At 35.6% G+C, this 21,706-nt stretch overlaps 1 protein-coding gene across 1 annotated transcript; it reads right to left on the reverse strand.

Moving 5' to 3' along the window:
• Window positions 1–2,224: 2,224 nt before the first annotated feature.
• LOC119793616 (cerebellar degeneration-related protein 2-like) lies at window positions 2,225–12,706 on the reverse strand. Its single transcript, XM_038300823.1, has 6 exons — window positions 12,486–12,706; window positions 10,954–11,066; window positions 7,925–8,073; window positions 7,661–7,831; window positions 4,366–4,585; window positions 2,225–3,955 (listed from the first exon to the last, which is right to left on the reverse strand). Exons 1-6 carry the CDS (start codon window positions 12,565–12,567, stop codon window positions 3,401–3,403), a joined length of 1,290 nt encoding a protein of 429 aa, XP_038156751.1. The 5' UTR covers window positions 12,568–12,706; the 3' UTR covers window positions 2,225–3,400.
• Between the last annotated feature and the right edge of the window lie 9,000 nt (window positions 12,707–21,706).

Below are 21,706 nucleotides of genomic sequence, written 5' to 3' on the forward strand. Positions count from 1 at the left end.
GTACATGACTCTCCTACACAAAGATTATAATTGTAAAGTGGAAGAAATGGGATAGAGGGTTTTCTATTTGTATAAAAATGCATAAAGTGTGATGATTAGTCACAGCGGAACCTACTTTAATATTTAGAATTTATAAAACAATCAAAGTTCGCTTCTAAAGTAAGAGGCTGTAATATCCAGCAAATGGCGCTGTTGTTTTAGGGTCACTGGGTTTCAAAGAAGACTAAGGTTCTCCCTTCATAACAAAAGTCTATGTTACAGTTTGGTCTGAGTCATGTAAGAAACTCAGAAATGATTGTTTAAAGATGTCCCCTGGTCAGATGGGATCAAAAGTAAAGTTTTTTGTCATAAATGCAAATCTGGAACGCTTCCTCCATCGGAAAGACCTGAGAATGTGGCAGAAGTTCCAGCTGGAGAAAGATGCCAAGCAGAAAGAATCCACAATAGAACGAGTTGAAAAAAGCAGAATTGATTGGTAACAGGGACCAGTCAAAGTTCAAACTTAAATTAAAGACTATAAAACAAATGCATAGAGGAAATTTTGCACAATTTGACCTAATTTACAAAGAGCTGCCAAAGAATAGTCCATTTAAAGCTGCAGAGGGTGAGCGGAGCTGTACCTCAGGAGTCCTGCAGCTGTAACTTTGCCATTCTCGCTCTGTTTTAAAACCTACGTGTAGTGAAAAGTAAACTTAGCTGCATGCAATGAACAAGAGTGTGGATTATTTCTCTTAAGTTAATTAAATAAAGTTTGAGACATGTACTCTGACTAAGATGGATTTAATCTCTGCTGAGAAATAACGGGTAGGTTTAAAAAGAACTGCTGCAGGATGTGGAAAGCAGAAAAGCTGCACAATCTTCTAGTAGAGCAACAGGAAGGAGCAAACCATTGAAGCTGTTACAAAGACCACAGTCACCTAGAAGAACGTGTAACACAAGAAAGCAGATATGCAAGTTCAGCAAATGAATTAAAAGCAGATCAAATTTCTTTAATAATTTTAATGGCCTGATTTAACTTGGAATTTTAAAGTGAAACATGAAGGGCTCCGCTTTAAAGTTCAAAGTGCTGAGATTACAATCTTTTGTCTTGAGAAAAAGATTCCGTGAACCTCTGCTATCCGCTTTCAAACTGAACAACCTAAGAGCGCCTAAAGAGGGGATTCCTCACTTGCAGCTTAAAGTGCAACTATCAGCTTTCTCTCCCAGAATAACGACATTAACGGTCGTCTTTTCAAGTTCCAGTCCCAGCCACCTGACACCAGCATGCTACAGCTGGGTGGTCTGACCCTTCCAAGTAGAACCTCAGTCCTGGTTTAGGTTTGAGCCAAGCTGGATCTTCAGGATTTGTTGGCCTGGAGCTGTCCAGGTTATGCAACAGATTACATTTAAATCTAAGCTCTTTACTGCTCAGAGAGGAGTTAACCCAGCAGGTTGTTTGTAAGCACAGGCAGATTTGGAATCGGATGACTCGTTCTCCAAGGCTACTGGAAACAATGCTGCATGGCGGTCCGACAGTCCATAGACCAGTTTCCAGTCAATGGATCATATCTGAAGGGATAATCCTTGATTAGGGGAGTCCTGGCTGTCCATGAAAATGAAATTAACAGGAAGCTCAACAGTTTGCTATATTATTAGCTATATTAACATTTATTATTGACACACCTTAAACTTTTGCACATTTTATCATTTGGAGCAACCTTCAGTGTATATAATTGGGATTTTATCTGGCAAAAATTATAAAACAGAAGTGCAAATAATAAAATTTTCAATATTCACTTCTTTGCATTTTAGCTTTATTTGACCACAGCTCCGCCAGCGTTTCCTACATTACTAGCAGTAGAAATTAGACAGGATACACTCATAGCTTTTTGTCATTAATGGATTTTTAATGATTTTTTTTTTAAAGTCCAGATTTGTGAGGTTCACTGCTACCAGTTTTCCTCTGAAAAAGAGCTTTCTTTCTACCTGATCTTTCATTACCGGATTATGGACTGAAATTAGCTTTGTGCGATGTGACCTACTAACGTATGTTCCTTGGTTTTGTATTTTTCTGTTTGTTCTGTAACCAAACCTCAGAGCAATTACATTAAACTACACAAAAAAGTACTCTATTTAACAATTAGATGGCCTTGTTACACAGTTGATTGCACTAAATATATTAAAATCAGCGTATATCTATGATCCACGGTCAAATAAGCTAAAACAACAAAAAACACCAACACTCTACAATTGATTAATTTATTATTTATGGCTCATAAGAGTTGAAAACACATTATATAGTGCACAGTAGTGAGGACCATCTTAAAACAGCTGATTGCATTTATACAAACAAGCCAACAAAGTAGCCCCCAAAGATGCTGTTTTGATGCTCAGTCTTTCAGTTCAGTGAAGACAAGCTTCACTCATTCCTTCATGAAGCTTTTTCATGTCACACAACCAAATACATTTACCTATTTGTTCACCAATTCATTCATAGAAGCCATGGTCACATGAATCCTTGCTAATGCTAATTTCTAAACTGCCTGTTGTTGCATTAAAGGCAGCAGGCAAACTACAGGCAAGCAACGTGCTACATTACAAGTTAAATAAGTTAAATGTTTATAAGCCAAATGTTTTCATTGGATTCTCTCAGGAAACTTTAGTTTTGTGACTGCTGTTAAAGTAAACCTGCTGCAGCTCCTGTGATATGTCCAATGAACCAGGTAGAAACTTTCCAGATTTATAGATATTTCAACCAGAGTTCATTTCATTCAATATATTTAGGTATAACTTTGAGATAACTTTCCAGGACATAACTTTGATGCTTTCTGGGATCCCACCAAGTACCAGAACTAGTTAATAGTTAATTTCTGAAATTTACTTGGTACCAGAATATCAGCTCAGATCTCAAGATGAGATAGTGAAGAAAATCTGAATACATTTTTCTGCTCATCAAAAGCATTACAACTAAACTTCCATTTTCTATCTATAAACACATCAACCGGCTACATGAGGACAAAGAAATCAAAACAGAATCAGCAGGTCAGAGAAACCTAAAATCTTGGTCAAGCAAAGCCTAATAGGTGCACCTTGTTTTTCCCTTTTTTTTTGGAAGAGGACAGATTTTTTTCAGAAAGGCTCCCACATGTTGATCCCAGTTTTGAGGTAGAGTGATTGTTCATTGGAGACAGAGGCTTAGGCACGGTGTTTCTGTGCAAAAGGAGCCACTTTTTTAACATCAGCTGGTCGTATTGAGCCCTGTCCTTTCTGAACTACCCCTTTATCTCTAGGCTTGCTTTGGTTGCAGTCATCGACTTGGAAAACAAGTCTTCACAAAGACAGTTTATTGTTTTTCTAAGTCAACATCTAATCCCTCAGCTGGTCCTCTTACAGAAGAAACTAATCCAAAGATGGTGGCCGTTCAGCAACAGGGGCTCCTCCCCCTGTTTTCAATCAGATCTTTGGTTTTCTGGATGCGAGAAAAGATTTCCCTAAAAAGTTCCTTATACTCTGGTTGGTGAAAGTCATCCTCGATGTCCTCCGTCTCTGCTGGGTGAGAGGAAGATTCACTGAGCATCAGCTCCTGCAGCTCCTCCTGATTCCCAAAGCGGCGCAGCAGCTCCTCGTACTTCACCTGCAAGGCACTGTATTGGGCGTCGACCTCGTTAAGAAGAGAGATTCCGCGATACTTCACCACTTCTGGTCGGCGAACGCAGGAGCATTCGTGATCATAGATCCTGTTTGGAGAGTCTGGTCCCTGAGTGGCCTTCATCAGACGCTCGCTGGCCCAGCGCTTCAGAACAGATGGACTTTTAACGGGAGCCTGCAGACCTTCGCCCTCCTCCTCCGGATTGAGCAACAGGGGGTGCGGCAGAAGGCCATGGATGACGTCCGACCTGGCTGACCGTGACAAGGACTGTGATTTCCAGAGCTGACGAAGTTCTTCTGCCTCTTGTTCAAGCTCAGAAACTCTGGCCTGTTAGAGAAAAAGAAGTACAATGTCTTCAATCAGGGTTCCCGAATCTCGGTTAACATCTAATTCAAGCACTTTCCAGAACCGATTTCCTCAAATTCAAGACCATGGGCGGCTGCATTTACCTCTTCCAATGTCAGATTTATGCTAAAATTGTGCCAGTATGTAAAATCTTAATGTAACAGTGTGAGTGATTGTGTCAGTGTGAGTGTAACAGCCACTTTGTAGGTTTGGCTGCATAAATTGTTGTTTCAAAGTCTACCAGCAGAATCGTACAAAGTTCTGTTTTTTATTGAACGTAATTCTGCTTCCATAATCCCTAATCTTAAAAATAAATCAAACAACCATGCAGGTTATGATTCAATAAAAAATAGAGGTAATACTACAAGCAGCAGGTAATGGATGTCTCCTACCTGGCAACCCTCCATTCTTGCCAGCTGTTGCTCCAGAACTGCATTTTCTCTGGCGAGAAGCTCCGCCTCAGTCTCCGCCTCCTCACGCCGAGCACGCTCGGTAGCAAACTGAGTCTGAAGGGTGTGGAGGGACTGCTGCAGTGCAGCATGCGCCTCTTCGTGCCACAACGTGGCTGGTGCTTCAAGGTCGTCAGGATGTTCTTCCACATCAGCGTCATACCTGCAGAGTTAAGGTCAAACCTCTAAGCAAGATTTACTAAAGATAACTATGCAAACCTTAATCAAAATGTACTTTCAATACATTCAGGTACAACCATGACATAAAACTCATGAGGTTTGTAAATGACGCCCTGGTCAACGGTCTGATCCAGAAAGGGCTGCATAAAAACAGGAGGTGGATCATCTGGTCTACAGGTACAGTCAGAAAAGCCTATGGCTCAAGACTTTGGAGATAATGGTGGACTTCTACAACCTGGCAGCAGCCAGATTGATATTTGTAGAACTGAGGTGAGTTCTACGTTATCAATCTGGGATGGCTGCTGTTCAGTCTGTCTGTGAAAAGGAGGGACTTTTAGTACAATACTTTGAGCTGATTGGGTGACATGCCAGCTAGTACCCGCCTTCCATAATACGCTTTAAGCCAATCGTAGCAGCGAATCGTGACGATTTGTAAACTGATAAATCAAACTTTCTCCAAATCCTGTCAGAATAAAAGCACAGAAATCTTTCCCATCTACAAATGCACAAAGTGCTTCTTTATGATCGTTTTTAAAAATAGAAATTGTCACTATTTTATCTAAAACAAAGTCAATTGTTGTATCGACAGGTGAGGCCTCAAGCTTAGCCATTTTTATTATTTCCCATTAAGGCCCTTCTGACTGTCATCATTCGCACATGTCCAGCCCCAACAAACACTGCTGGCATGTCATTGGTCCAACCTATTGGTGGTTCAGTGACGGACGTATTAGCGGGAGACTTTCAAGATGGATCCAGACAATCCAGCTTGCAGCGCATGGTTAGAGGAATTGGACTCAGCTCTTGTTTGAATCCCTGCTATTGTGTCACATGTTTTGCATTCTCAACCTGATTTACAAATTCAGCAAAGGTTTTGAAATAATCCTCATAGAGCTATCTTAAATTATATTAATGAAAAAAATTAATTTTTATTAAATGGTTCTTTAACATAGTCTGACCACCTGGTCCCCAAAGTTAGAAAAACAACAGATATCAGCACAGGCCGACGCAGACAAGGAGGCTTTAGAAAGTTACCACAGCTGCAGCTGCTGACCATCTTTGCGGTAGACTCTTATATTTCAGGCAATATTTACAGGCTAACTATCTTGAGAAATGTTGCAGCTCTATCTTTAACAGAAGCAGTCTCATCTACTATTTGTGTCCACAATGATATAAGCATGTGTTCGTTCTAATCTCTGATTCAGAAGGCGGAAAACAAAGTGAAAGGTGAGAGGAAATGCACACACAGTGTTAAAGGGTCAAAGATCATGAAACCAGTTTAGTGTTGATATTGTGCAACACTGAAACAAACAAACTTGTGTATTTAGCCAATATTAGGAAAATGCAAAAACATTTTTTTATATCTTGTGTGTTTTATGTTTAATATTGATGGAGGAAGAAACAAACATAAAACGCGTTTCTAATCAAAGAAGCGAAGTGATTAGATTAAAATCAATCAGCTTGAGTGGGTTATTATCCTGTCCGTGCGGTCCAGCTCAGACTTTGACCTCCTTCCTTCCAGCCTCCTCCGCCACACTGCACTCTGACTCCAGACGCGGCCGTCTCCTTATCGGGGAGATTCCGATGCGTCTGAGCTGGATATATTTTCAACAATCCCCATCAAAAGGATTACACTCAACAGGGCCTAGAGTGAGCGAATGAACCTGTCCCACTGCAGGAAGTGGCCACAGCGTGAACACACTGCTCACTGCTGTAAGCCCAATAGGAGCAGGATTAGTGGACATGGAGGGAGGGAGTATTTACCCATCCCTTGGCAGAGCTTACAAAGAGCTTCTGGATCAGCGACAAAGAAGCTAGTAACATTTTAAAAGGCTCAACTAGACTCTGTGCAGCTAAGGACCACAGAAGAAGCATCAAACCCTGTTGTCTTGCTAGCTTTAAGAGTAACTAAAACTAAAAACAACTTGGTTTAATATTGGCCTTAAGGGTGTCCATCTCTATGCTACATCCAAATCTCTATATATTTTTTGTAAACATGTTTAATTCTAAAATATTCTAAATAAAATATTCATGAAAAAAGTAAATGTCTACATAACAGCTAGGAATGTGCCTTGGCATGCATGTTGGGATACATTACGTGTCACAATACTTGGATCACGGTACGATATTATATAGCAATATTTTATCCAGTTATCAAAATTAAATTCATTGATAAAAAAGCAAGTGCTGTATATTTTCGTCAGAAGATATTGATCATTTTTGCATGACCAGCTTCGTGATGCTGGTCATGCAAGCTAACGCTAACTCAACGGTGAATTTATTACTTTCATTTTTCTGTAGTTGAGTTAGCGTTAGCTTGCATGACCCGCTCCGTGATGCTGGTTTTCCTTCTGTATGAGCGCCACAAGCGTCATGTCACGTGACTAAGAAACCGTAACGGGATTGGCTGGGTGTTGGACACCACAATCCATTGCTAGTGTCTGTGACCTGAAGTAACCCTTCCCTTTTTACACTGAATTTAGACGCTGAATTTAAGACAGTGAAATAGAGCCAGTTGAATCTCAGGAGGCTGAAAATATTGAATTTGAATTTTGAAATGTTGAATTTTTGATATGCAAATTTGTTTAACACTGAAAAATTAAACTGAAAAATAAGTATTGAAAATGTAATCACTTTGAAATAGTAATGTGAATTTTAGCTTGAAGAGATAATAAAAAATGAAATTTCAACTCTGTAGAAATAATGACAATGAACTTCTTTTTAGGTCAAAAATGTGTTCTGAATATATTTTAACACTGAAACAGTAAGTACAATCATACATTTAAATTTCAGTGGCATTTTTTATTCAAATCCCAGCGACACAGATTTACTTCCATACCTCAGAAAGATTATTTAAGATCAATTCAAAAGAAAGTCTGAATCATTGGCAGTGAAATAATTTCATGCTTCTCCACAGAACTGTTTCTCAAAATAAAATTTAGATATGTGTTTTATAAAATAGGTTAAGAAATTCACAATATTTAAGAAAATCAAAGATACCAGAAACTCCTATAGTCTGATGTTTATTATCTGTTATAACAGGAAAAAAAAGTATAATCACCTGTGTGTGCTTTGCAGATCCTGCAGACAGGACACACTCTGACTGCTGAGAGGCGACCATTTTTCTCCAAACGGAGACCTCTGAGACTGACGTGAAGTTAGTTTTAGTTCTTCCACGTGACGCTGCAGCTCCTCCACCTGTGTCTGCAGCAGCTCCACTGTCTCCATTAGCCTGTCCAGGCAAAGCAAATCACAGGACATTGATGAGAAGAAAAGTTTTTTGCATTAAAAGCTGCCGTTTTTCCTTTTTAATAAGGTCTCCTACCCATTGATCTTCAACTGGGCTGCCCGATTGTCTGAAACCAGTTTCTGGTTGCTTTGCTCCAGCTCTCGAGCTGAAACGTCAAGCTGTTCGTAAACCTTGGCATGCTGGTCGTTGACCTGCCGGAGGAGGTCCACCTGTTTGGTTAGGTACTGAAAAAGGAGAGAGGTTTATGCTAAGTTAGGGGAAGAGGAAACAGATTAATTCTAACGATATTTCAGGTGAGTTAGGAGCCATAAACTACTCAATAATCACTTTAACAGGACCAAGAATAAGGGTTTTTGATGACAAACTTCAAAAATTATACTAAATAGTTATAGTACAGACATTGTCAAAGCGGTGAGATGAGGAACACAACAGATGTGGAGACAGAATAAGGAAATCAAATCCACAGGTAAAATTCAAAGACATCTCATGATAAAGATGCAGTTTCTAGCCTACTGTATAACCCCATGCATTACCAGTGCTTTGTAAGAGAAAATAACCTGGAAGCTAAAACTAGCAGAGCAAAAAGTCCCTTTTAACCCAATATTTCTATTGCATGTTATGGGCGTCAGTGAAAAATAATAACAAGACAAAAATGGGAGAACGCAGCAGCTATTTTTGGATAGCTTTGCACAAATAAAAACACAGAGCCCAGTGGCCTTTAAGGTGTGAATGGAAGGTGCTAAGCATGTCTGACTAGGTGTTCTTTTATCTGCCAGGTCAGTTTCTTCTAAGCCGATGTCAGCTGTCTATTTTCACTTTATAAATCTCCAAGGGTTGGAAACTGGTATGTTTAAAACTCATCATTCAGCTTCATTCAAGGTTTGCAGTCATGCTAAGAATGCCATCACAGTTAATGCAAACCTTGTAAGCAAAGAATGTTATATTAGTTTATGCACAAAGCAGATAACCAATTTGCGAAGCACCATGACAGTCCGACATCTTGAAAATACAGAGGCCGGCAAGAGGTAAAATAGTACTAATACACGGAATAACAATGCCTTATCCCTTGCTGGTAGTTCAGTGTGGTTGAGAAGTGGCAGTGAAGATTATTTGGAGATGCTAAGCCAACAACTGAAAGTCCGCACAACTGCAGCACAATGAAGGACCTTGTATATGAAGCAGCAGCTCAAGAAAGTGTTTTTCCATCCACAAGAAGACAAAAAGAAGACAACTTAAAGTCATAGGGAAGCGGCCGTTCAAACGGTTGCAGTTCCAAATTCTCCCGAGCGGTGCCGGACTTTACACAAAGCAATAAAGTGAATTTGATTAGTCAATTATCAAGGGGGCGGAATTGTTGTGGCGAAAGGTTCGCAAGCAAGTTTGGTTGTGGCCGGTGTCTCTGAAGCATCTTGCTAACCAGTTAGCAACTTAGAGCTAGTAGGCTCCCAATGGGAAATTACATTGGGACCAAGTAGCACTTAGCAATGACACTGTCAAGGAACGCTATTGACAGGGGAAACATGCAAGAGGATGAGAGTTTTGTGTCGTACATTTTTTTATTTAGAGGAGGAGAGTGGGGACGAAGTTGTTGTTGAAGAGGATGCCAGGGCGGCAGAAGCTTGGTTTGGTGTAGAAGGCTTACAGCCGTACATGTTTGAACCCTTGGCTCGCAACGCTGCCAGTTCTGTTAGCTCTATGCCTCCCGAAGACACAGATATCCATCCCTGGGACGCAACTCAATGGTAAAGTAAATGAGTCTTATTTAAACCATTGCGTATATTAGCTACAACATATGAATCTAGATGCTATGACCGAAAAAATGTGATTGACAGATGACTGTTGATATATGATTGGCCGAATTTAGGTGTACAAGCTTACGTATAACTAACTGGCCTGCATAAAATAATGAAAAAACCACCACAGATTTTAAGAAAGGATTTTTCTTTTAAATAGAAACGTTCTAACTTTTGGGACAATATGGTCTGATAAAGAATATATTTATATACATGTTTAAGCCAGAATAATTAAAAATTTAAATATGACTTCCCTACGACTTTAAAAGAAAACTAAACCAGAGAAATCAGGAGCTAATAAACGAGAACATTTTTAAAATTGATACTGAAGTTACCATGTTGCTCCTTAATGAGTAAGTTAACTGCATTGCCATAATTAGCCTAAAGCTAACTTTTTCCACTCAGTTTAATTAGACAGAGTAGTTTGTAACCATAGAAAGCATAACAGTAGATCCAGTAAACTTATACCAATCTTATTGGTACAGAATTGCCTTAGTTGCTTTCAAAGCCGTGGTGAACATCAGCTTTTTGTCACAGTAAATACCAACTTTTAGAAACTTCCCTTCACATGTGGGTTTAATGTTCATTTGATAGAAATACCCCCCACCAGGACAGTCATCCTTACACAATAATCCTTTAAAATGTATTGATTGATTGTGGTATGATTATTCAAACAGGGCCAAAGAAAGGCTAAGTGCATGATGAGTTAATGTGAAGTATTTAATTCACCAATGAACATCATTACCATCACTGCTCAAGCAGTTCTCTGAGTTATTCATATGATAATGAATGTGTTTATTGTGCGGCTCTATAAATAAATATGTATAACTACCTGCACGGGTCTGACAGTCCTTTGGCTTTTTCACTCTTCACATTACCATCAAATTTATAAGAACTCTTTTATGTAAAACAGTATATTTATGTTGGTCTATCACATCAAATTTACATATACAATGAAGCTGAAGTTCTGGTTGTAATGTAATAAAATGTCAAAATGGAAGGATTTTAAATGCTTTCTCAAAACACAACATTTGGATGACAAAAGGAGCATTAAAAGAATATTTATGGGTACTTCGTTGGTCGGCAACAACTCAGAGACACAATGCTTGGCTCTTAAGAGATTGCATTTGGTCTGAAGACGCCAAGGCTGATTGGTTTAGATAAATCTAATTAAAGTCCAGGTAACTTTTAGTAACGATGAATTAATTTAGAGCTGATTCAAGATGAAAAGGTTTTCTAAAGCATGTACAATGTCTTATAGCATGATAAATCAGCCAGCCATTACACAGACATCCAATCCTTCCTCTCTACCTCGATCTCCTGCAGTTGCTCCTGGTTGGTGGTGTACATCTGCTGCAGCCCCTGCTCCAGCTCCCGGTTCCTCTCCAGGAGAGACTTCCCCAGCTCAGCGGCCAGCTGTAGGTCTGCAGGAGAGACGGAGCCGTGAGCAGGAACCGGACGGCTTTAGTCGTTCATGGTTAATGCCGCTAATTCTAGCGTTTGGCCCTTTAACAAGCTGCTTTAGGAAGGTTTTGTGCTTTTGTTGGCAGAAGTCCAAAAACCTGCTTTTTTTATTTTCCACATTTAAAGAAAATTCAGATTTTAACTAGTAACTAGAATAAAGTATTCTGTCCTGTCTTTGTCCCTATAGCCTTTTTTAATTTAAGATTTGCAACTTTTACAAAGCTGAATAGAAAAGAAACAATTTAAAAGAGATTCATACATTTATGTCTCGCTGCATAATTTAATTTCTACGTACATTTATTTGTTTATTGTAGTTTTGAGGGCAATTAATTGTATGCTTATCTATTTATTGAGAATTTATTTATTTATGTATTTATTTTTAAATATGGCAGAGTTGGTCCTCCATAAGAGGTGTCATTTTTCAATCTATAAATTACATATTATTTGTGCTCAAGGTGTAGATGAAGCAAATTACTGTATTTACACAAATATTTTACCAAAAAATAGAAGTTGATCAGAACTGATTTTTTTTTTTTTTTTTTTTTTTTTATATACTTCCAGCCTTGGAAATTCTATTAAAATTAAGTAAATAAATAAAAACACTTGCATGTATGAAATAAAGGAAAATAAATTGAATAATGATACAGAAAGGCTTTTAAGTTTACATTTATGGGGGGAAATTTCCAGAAAATTTGCAAAAATATATTGAATATGATAATTCTATGACAAAAAAAGAAAAACAGGGAAAGACTTTTGTTACATACAGTACTGTTGCTATAGCCATCAGAATCATTTTCTAAAAATATAATTTTAACACATATTTAACATATAATATATAAAGTTCTGGAGGGAGTAAAATCTCCTTCAAGGGGGCACTGTTAGAGGACAAAACAAAGGGACCCCCCTCATAATTTCAAGATTAATTCAAATTAAATAGCCTTCATTGATTTTTTTTCCTTTAGTAGTAATAACAGTGTAAAAAAGGCCCATTACTGCTGTGAAAGATTAAAGATTAAAACATCTAAGATATAAAAGGAGAAAATCTTCTTAGAGCTTTTGTGGATTCCCCCACTTTGCCGCATATTGGAACAATCTGCTGACTCCTGCCTTTTTCTGCATCCACCATAATAACTATGTTAAAAGAAAATCTGTAAATCTGTTGCATGCTTTATGAAAAAAGTAATGAAACTTTCTTAAATATTTAATATCCCATTTATTATTATTTTATTAACAGCAGAAATGCTAAATTAAAATTATTTTCTTCCTGTTTATCTATCAAAATGTTAAAATGCATTTAGATTTCAGTTTAATAGTCAGGAAAAAGGGCAGACAGATATTTAAAATCTTTAGGGGCTCCTTAACAAAGAAAGGAAATGTACCATGTTCAAGGTCCTGCTTGTCGTACCAAGGTTCCTCCTCCTTAATTTCAAATTCTTCTTCCACAATCATGTCTCTCAGCATCACTCTAATAAAAAAAAAAAGAAAAAAATGTCTTCATACAAAAATTATCTTCCAGTTTCTAGACATGACAAACAGGAGCGAGTCCCGCTCGCTGGCAGCAGCAGCCGGTGTGCGGCAATCAGTAACGGTCACACTGCTGACAGCTCACCGCTGATGAAGTTAGGAAGCTGGCTGAGCTCACTTCCGGTACAGGTTTTTCAAAATTTGTTGTTTCAAACGCAAATAAATAAATAAATAAATAAATAAATAAATAAATAAATAAATAAATAAATAAATAAATAAATAAATAAATAAATAAATAAATAAATAAATAAATAAATAGTTAAAATAAATATATTTTTTTATTTTGACAAAAATGTGTTTTTTGAGAAAAAAATCCCCCATAACTTCCGTTTACTTAAAGAAACAAAATCAAGAGCAAGGAACAAATGTCTAACTATCACATTATTTTCAAGTCTGTGTATTGGTGCACCATGTGACTTTTACTCTACAAATAAAGATTAAAGAGAAAACTTTTTTTTAACAATATATCTCAGTTGAAAATTTAGAAAACTATGTTCGCAATCCTTCTATCAAGAAAATTCACAGTGCTTTAGATGCAGTAAAACAGACATCACAAAACTAGAATATCTAAATAAATCTTATGTCAAAAAGGATTTTATTAAATAAATATTTTTACTCCATTTGTAAATCTTAAGCTTTTGCTGCTCTTTCTGCAATTATTCACATGTCTGAAAAGAAAGGTTTATTGAGTTGGAATTAAATTACTTGTATACATTTGTTTATTGTATATTACTAAAAATATTTACAACTACATTACAAAACAATTGAATTAATTTCCTTACTGTGTGATAGAAAACATATCACTGTCTAACTCTGCAGGTCATTTCTTTTTTAAAGGAATTCCAAGTCTTTTTTGAGCAGTGGTTCTTTTATTGTGAAAATATCCACTTTCAATTTCCGGTCTTGATTTACTTAGCTGGCAGATTCCCATTGCTACACCTGCTCCACCGCGCTGGCTTCCTCCATGGAGACTGTACAGACATACTCACCATCACCACAAGAGGGCGCTGCAAATAAACTTGGAAATAAATTACAGCTTTTCCCCCATAAAACAGTTTTTAAAGTATATTTTCACGATCGCCATATGTTATCTAGCAATAACTTTAATTTTTAAACATCTTGTGAAATGTACTAATTAATATTTGTCTTTTTGAAGCTGCAAACCAAACATAAAAAAAAATTATTATATTTTCTCATCTTTGCTTGTCTGTACAAGTCAAAGTTACTTTCATTTAAAAAATAAATTGTTAAATTTAAGATAAGTTTAAATGCTTACAATGTGTGTGTGTTTTTTTTATAACATTAAATATATATTTTTCAGTTTACTATTTTTGATTGCAAAAACAGAAATAATCAAATATAAGATGAGTTTTGTATTCTAAATGTTTTTTTGATAATATGTTTTCATAAAAAGGCAAATATTCTTAATGCAAATTTCTAATTGAAACGTTTTACAAAGTGAGCTAAACCAGGGATTCCTAAAGATAATCAACTGAGGGTGGTGAGACAATTTAGAGGATCAAATTAAGTCATAACTACAAAAGATGTATAACAAGGTAAAAAATTATGACATGAAACTATTTCTGTAATTTGCAATTGCTCATTATGAAATGAGCAATTACATAACTAATGTCTCATTAAATGATTAAATATACATTTTAAGTTGTAAAACTTTAATTAATTAGAAATAATAACTTTAATTGAAAGTCTGTATTATGTTTGTTTTTTTAGCCTAAAAGATGTTTATGTTCATTATTTTGGATGTTTGTTTTAGTGTCAGTAGGGGGCAATATTGCTTTATTTTTTTTCCTATTTCTGTTCTCAGATTCACAACCAAATAAATAATCCTTTATTCAGTCAAGACACAAAGAAAAATGTATTCAGGAATTGTGTTTATTTAAAAACATAAAACAACATTACTACAGGGAGTTCATCCATAGACATTGTATCGAAAATTCAGCAGCAGCATTTAAACATTTAATTTAGTGTATGTGTGTCTTTTTTTACCTCCTTCCTTGAGAAGGGAAAACGACTTCCTGATGATGAAATATTTGACAATCTAAAGCCAAACCGATAAGGATGAGGATCTAATCAAATGCTTAAGAATTTTACTAATATCTGATAAATACCCTAAATCCAATAAGTTTTTTTTTTATATATAATTTGATGATATGGTATAAAATATAACATTTTATAAAAGTCTTTAATAAAGATTTCATTATGACTCAGTAGCTCCGAGGGAAAACCAAACACAATAATCCGTTATGACTCTGGCATCTTTGTTTCACTGGGTTATGGGCATCAGTCTGCTCATATGAGTATATTTCAAGGATATAATATTTCACCTGCAGTGACTCAGTGATTACTCAGCTGGAGCTTCAGGGCTCCTGCTTCCACCTACACTTAGATCATGGCTCTAACTTTTTTAATCATTTCAGTGGATATTGTAGTTATGTAATTCTGCAAAAGCAAACTTTTTTTGTTGCATTCAAATTCTGGATTGCTTTGTCCTCCCAAAATAACGATCTGTGTCCAGCCTGTATTTTATACCCGCTTTTGTAGAACGTTGGTACTCTTTGATGGAAGGTAGGTTGCATCTGTTGTTTGTGCTCCTTCTTCTACCACATATTTTCCTTCCACTCAACTCTCTATTAACAACCTCGCGTAAACTACTGTAAGCAATTTACACCTTGTGTATTTAGTGAACAGCTCTTTATTGTGTCGGCTATAGCATAATAACTCTGCATGATTAATCTCATCCTAATGTCTCTTAGAGAAGACATTCAGAGAAACCAAATTTAAACATATCATCAGCTGTATCCCACAATTATTTATCAAAAATAAATTTTATATATACATATAAATATATACACACACATATACTACCCTGTAAATTTTAATTTCTCAGCTTCAGCTTTTGATCTTTAACTGAAGCAAAAAAAAAAAAACTCTTTTGGAGATATTCTAATAAACTGAGCTATAGAGCTCTTTTTTCTACGTTTGTGGTGTACAAACGTAGAAAAACTGCACTTCTATCTATCTATCTATCTATCTATCTATCTATCTATCTATCTATCTATCTATCTATCTATCTATCTATCTATCTATCTATCTATCTATCTATCTATCTATCTATCTATCTATCTATCTATACATACATACATACATACATACATACATACATACATACATATACTTTTACAAATATATATATATATATATATATATATATATATATATATATATATATATATATATATATATATATATATGTGTGTGTGTGTGTGTGTGTGTGTGTGTGTGTGTGCGTGTGTGTGTGTGTGTGTGTACTTCACCCCAGGTCACATTATTCTGTCAGGCTGTAGATTAGCCTCTCCTCCTCTAGGCATTCCTAGAGACAGTCGTATTATCTTTTGTCTGCTTTTTGTTTTTTTTTTCTGCTCCACCTCCAGTATCTTCACCATTTCTTCATTTTTCTTCCTCCAAAAAACTCTTCATGTCTTTATCTCTGTTTTGCGTCTGTCAGCGAGATTTGAGGAACAGCAGAGGAAGAAGCCAGGTTCCCCTGCAGGGAGCTCGGCCTTTCAGAGTGACAGGATGACTCTGATCCTTTCCTCCGCAATCAATACTGTTTGTGCTTCTTCAACCCACACTTACAGCCCTGGGATTCTTTTTCTCTCCCTTGTTTATTTACAGCTGTGCTTGAATTTTATGGTGTGAAATGTCAAAACCTTGAATGAGACCCCATATCATCTTTTAGTCCACCTGGCAGAGAGGAAATGGAAAAATCCGATTTCTACTTATGTTTGCTGAGACACAAACACAATAATGGACTGAAAACCAAGTGAGATAGGGAGATAAAGTGAAGAAGGAAATTAAAATATTACAGGAAAGTGTGCAAGGCAAATAAGATGATTGCCACAGCCTGTTCACACATCCTCTTCCCTGAAGCAGTCTTGGTTGGTGATGCCTCTTGCAGAGGCTCTGAAGTGGTGACAATAATGTGCAGCAGAAACTGGTAATGAGTCGTAAAAAAGAGATTTGAGGGCTTTACCGATCCATTCCCAAACCAACTGTCTTGGCTGTGGGAGTTGGATCTTTCAAATATTGTTGGGGGGGTTGGGGAGGGGCTATAATGGGATTTAAAGATGCGCTTCTGGGGTAGAACCATTACACAGACCCAGTACATTTTTCCGATATTTCTCTGTGTATGTTTGTGTTTAAATATCATCCTTAAAGCTTTTTCCTCTTTGTATAAAATAATTGTGACGGATTCAGAGCTCTTTCACGTTTCCATGCTCCATTTTTTTTTTTCATTTTTTTGTCGTTGTTGAATGATTTGCTCAGTCCTTTGTTCTGGACACGAACACAAGCTGACAAGGATGGTTAAAGCCTTCGCACTGAGTAGAGATGCTGCGTTGCCATAACAACCAGCCGTTTGGCAAAGATTTCCATGATGTCAACTCTCATCCAGGATCCTATATGGGTCTGGGACAAAGAAACTGGCACAAGCAAGCAAACACAATGCATACTGTACATGAATGCTTGTTTCTCACATGATATAATGTTTTTTTTAGATGTTTTTTACAGTGTTGTAGAAAGTAATTTTGCTTTATTGATTATTTCTGTTTTTTTGTTGATTTTTTTAACCCTTAAATTTTTTCATATTCAATGTCTACAGTATACCCTTACAGGGGGGCTAAGTCTATCTCCATTGGTCATCGATAAACAAAGCTACTCCAGTTAACCTGACATTATGGACAGTCACCTAGAGAAAAAATGTATGCATGAAGAAAACTCAGAAAATCCATATAGATAGAGATAAGAGACAGGAAATATCTTTGGTGAAAGAACTTCTGTCTGCTGAACAAAAAAACAAAAATAGATTATCCCATCTTATATTGATAAAAACAATGAGAGCGACCAAAATGTCTCCACAGAAATGAAAACAATAATTTCCAGTAAGAACCAGTTATTGGTTTTAGCTGGTAGTTGCTTTTCCTGAGAGGTGCTGGTTGGTTTGGGTGTTAGAATTGCCCCTATGAAATGATTTATTATTTTAAAAAAAGGTCTTTTGTATTTAAATTGGTCTGGATATGAAATATGTAAGAGTAGAAAAACAGCAGAAACAAGAAGAGTCTGTAGGAGGGGAAATATTTTTTCATGTTAGGTTACTGCAATATGATGGTCTGTGTTGTTTACTCACACAGAATGCAATAAACAGGAAGTAAGGTGGAGGAGAAATGGTGAGAAGGAGACACTCTGGTAACAGGGGATCTCTAGATGCAAACAATGATAAGAGAAAATTGGGAAATGAGATAAGAGGAAATTGGATTTGTGTTATCAGTGAACTCCAACATCAAAGCCTTCGTTGGCAGAGGGAAACTGGGAAACTTTACAAAAAAAGAAAAAAGTTAATTTCCCAAGTAATCTCCCACCCTGGGGCTTGTGGGTAAAACTAAACTCTGTGAAGAAGAAAAACTTAGCTAATCTCTCTCACACAGCTTCAGGGAATTGCAAAGGGATAGGAGTTTTCAAAAACACACAGTTTGGTGAGAAAAAAATTAGGAAATTTAGACGTCTCATGCTGCTCATTAATCAATATTAATCTAGAAAATGGAAAAAACTTTTAATAACTATCCATCAAAGAAGACGGCAGAAAAATAGGTTAAAAATAAGTAGGCCTGCCTGTTGTAGATATTCTATACTGCTATAACAAACTGCTGAGTCATGTCGGATTGTGACAAGAGATTCATTATGTTCGTTTTATGAAAGCAATTCACTTTAAGTCTGAAATTATATTACTGTACGAGGCAATCTTCTAAAAGCATACCTCCTAACTAAATCCAGACACACTCTTCTGTTGCATTTTTTTTTAAACATTAGCATCCATTAGTGTTCTGATTGAGAATAAAGATAAAACATTGCAGTTTTCTAAAAGAAAGATTAAACTATCCTGTGTGCTATAGAAAACAAAAGGATGCATGCATGGAAATCTAGACCTGAATACAAAATACTGAAGTTATTCCATAAATGATTGTGTTGAAAAACTAGAGGTTCAACAAAAAGTATTTTTTTTTTTATATAGTAGGATAATTATCCAGCATTAATACACAGGGTGTTTACATGGATATTTATATAGATGGATATTTTTATTCATATGTATAGTATATATGTATGCAGATAAGATCATCAAGAAGTTTTCTAGGAATGTTTCCTTCAGCAGGTATTTTGGTTTTGGAGCTCCCCAGTAGAGGCATTTTTATTGCTGAATCAGGAACTGACCTTACAGGCCTAACTGTGCTTCAGATGCAGTTCAGTGTTCTTTTAAATTCACTTAGATCCCTTAAAATAAGCTTTTGTAAACCCTTTCCAGAAACATAGATTTCTTTATAAACTTTGTGTTTGGCCTACTTCATGTTCTCAGACAGGTTCTGTTTAAAAGATTTCTGAATCAGGATTTGATTAGTGTATACTAACATCAACTGGCACTGTTATTGTTCAAACTATTGAGTGATGTTTCTATTTAGGCAAAATGATTTGAAGGGAATTAAGAAATTCACAAAAAAAAGAAAAAACAACTTAACTTTAAAAAATATAAAAATTTCTGATTTAAATCTAAACAGACAACATACATAAATCCTGTGACCATTTTCATCAGATAAAAAAGGTCAGTAAAATTGTGTTGTTGTTTTTTTTTTGTCTTACCATCAGCTTTCTTTTAGCTGTTCTTGTCTGCGATTCTGCTTTCCTGTGGAGATAAGGGATGCTTACAGGAGCTGTAAAATACCAAAGTGATGCTTTCCCTTTGGCTCAGTCCAAGTGCTGCGTAATGAGAAAAGAAATCTGTCAGTGGTCTCCCTTTTTTTTTTTGATCTACACTGACGGAAAGTGCTTTTTTTCCTGTTTTTTCTTCAGATGCAGCATTTTCAAACGATACTTAGGCAATTCTGACAGCAGCTACACAACAAAAAGGCCTGCTTTTAAAACAAGGTCTTGTTTATCTGGCAAAAAACATCTGTGTGGTTCTGATGCCTCTTTTCTGGAAGTTTTATATTTTGGATGTTTTGGGGTGAAAAAGGTAATCAGAGAGGTAATTTGCTCAGATATACAAAAATATATATCAACAATAATTTCAGCTGCAGAGCTGTTTCATGATATAATATTTTAAATTCTCATCTAGTTAATCATTTCTTGAAATTTAGGATGCTTATTAATTAAATGAAGCTTTAACTAATTTCAGACATGATTATTTAAAGGGTTAACCCTCCAGCTGATAGTTTACATTCATTATGTAGGTTATTGCAGTAACAATTATTTAAAACATTTTTTTTTATTTTATTTATATTTCTATGCATATTTGATGAATAGGTTTTTGCAGCTTTATTTATAATGCTTCTGATAAGCAGTTATTTTGTAATGAGGACAGGTAGACGGAGAGGACTTACTTTTTAGGATTAAATTATTCAATAAAAACAGACAAACAATCCAGCAAAAAGGAGAGACAACCCTGTGTAAAATGGAAAAGAAAAGTAAGACTGGACGGGGAAAACTTGACTGAATTTTAATAAATCTTTCAACATGTTCTTTTTCTAAAAAGGAAACAATCCAACTGAAATTATGTCAAAGGAGAAAATCTACTGGAAGTGAAATTTGTTAAATATTAAGGGAAAGTAGTGGACAAGACACTACGCTTTAAAAAGCACATTTCTATATTCATCTGTAAAGTTCAGTTTACATAAGTTCAGTTATATTCACAATCAAACGAGCACAGATGCAGGCAATGTTTACATTTCACTTATTACCATCCATCGATCCATCCATCTATCCATCCATCCATCCATCCATCCATACATACATACATATTAGTACTCCAGTGGGTCTAGATCTCATTAGAATGTGGGACCCTTTTGTAATTTTTATTTTTGTCCATTTTACAAAATAATAAAAAAAAAGATAAAAAAGTTTCAAATTTTGATTGTTGAATTCTCAAATTAGTTTAAATATTCTAAAACATGGAAGATAGGAATCATATTGATTATATATAATTGAGTCAGCTAAACTGATTAAGTGGAGTATTAGCATTTATTTTATTGTGACAAATATGGCACATTATTTGTTTTTTAATGTCCAATGTGATAACTATGCCACAGAAAAATGTAACAAATCTTTTTTGCATAAAAATCTTTTAGAAATTATACTTGTAGAAGTTATTCTTGTTGTAAAACGTATTATCTAAGACTTGGAAATGATGTTGCCTGGACCCAGAGTAACTTTGGGATTTCATGAGTGAAAAACCAATATTAAACCTTAACTCAGAATTGGAAAAAAAAAGGGGGGGGGAGTCATGCAGGGGCGGAGCTAGATGGTAGATGGGGGGCCAGGCATAGATATCCATAATAAAGGCTAGATGTCTCGTCCGTGCTGCTGGCCAATGGGGGTCGACGTCCGCACGTGGCGGCCATCTTGCCACAGGCAGCTCGTTCATTCGTAACATTGTGTTTTAAAGGCGCATGTACTGAAATAACCATAACTTCCTGAATTGTCTAATTGTTTGGTTTGTTAAACAAAAGTCAGACATGTAGTTATGATACTGCACACTTATGAATAATTATAAGCATGGTATTTCATATGAAAAGACCATTGAATAGAACATACAGGTGCAATAAATATACACATGCACAAGGTATTTATGTTAAATCAATATATGCTATTAAAACTCAGTGTACTGAATGGCAACATGATATATAGATATATCTATAGATATCTATATAGATATAGATACCTATATATATAAATATGTATGTATATATATATATAAATATGTATGTATATATATATATATATATATATATATATATATATATATATAAATATGTATATATACATATTTATATATATATATAAATATGTATGTATATATATATATCTATATATATCTATATATATCTATATCTATATATATATATATATATATATATATATATATATATATATATATATATAAAAATAAACACTTTTATTTGGGTGTGATTAATTATTTCACAGTCCTAATTTATTTATATTTACATACTTT

This window comes from Cyprinodon tularosa, unplaced genomic scaffold (genome assembly GCF_016077235.1).
Source record: "Cyprinodon tularosa strain WSP-4 unplaced genomic scaffold, ASM1607723v1 ctg457, whole genome shotgun sequence".
Lineage (NCBI taxonomy): Eukaryota > Metazoa > Chordata > Actinopteri > Cyprinodontiformes > Cyprinodontidae > Cyprinodon > Cyprinodon tularosa.

Coding starts and splice junctions, on each gene's coding strand:
- LOC119793616 (XM_038300823.1), bottom strand. CDS start 12,567: ATGCTGAGAGACATGATTGTGGAAGAAGAATTTGAAATTAAGGAGGAG. Junction 11,067..12,485: donor CAAGCAGGACCTTGAACATG/GTACATTTCCTT, acceptor TCTCTCCTGCAG/ACCTACAGCTGGCCGCTGAG. Junction 3,956..4,365: donor CAAGAATGGAGGGTTGCCAG/GTAGGAGACATC, acceptor TTTCTCTAACAG/GCCAGAGTTTCTGAGCTTGA.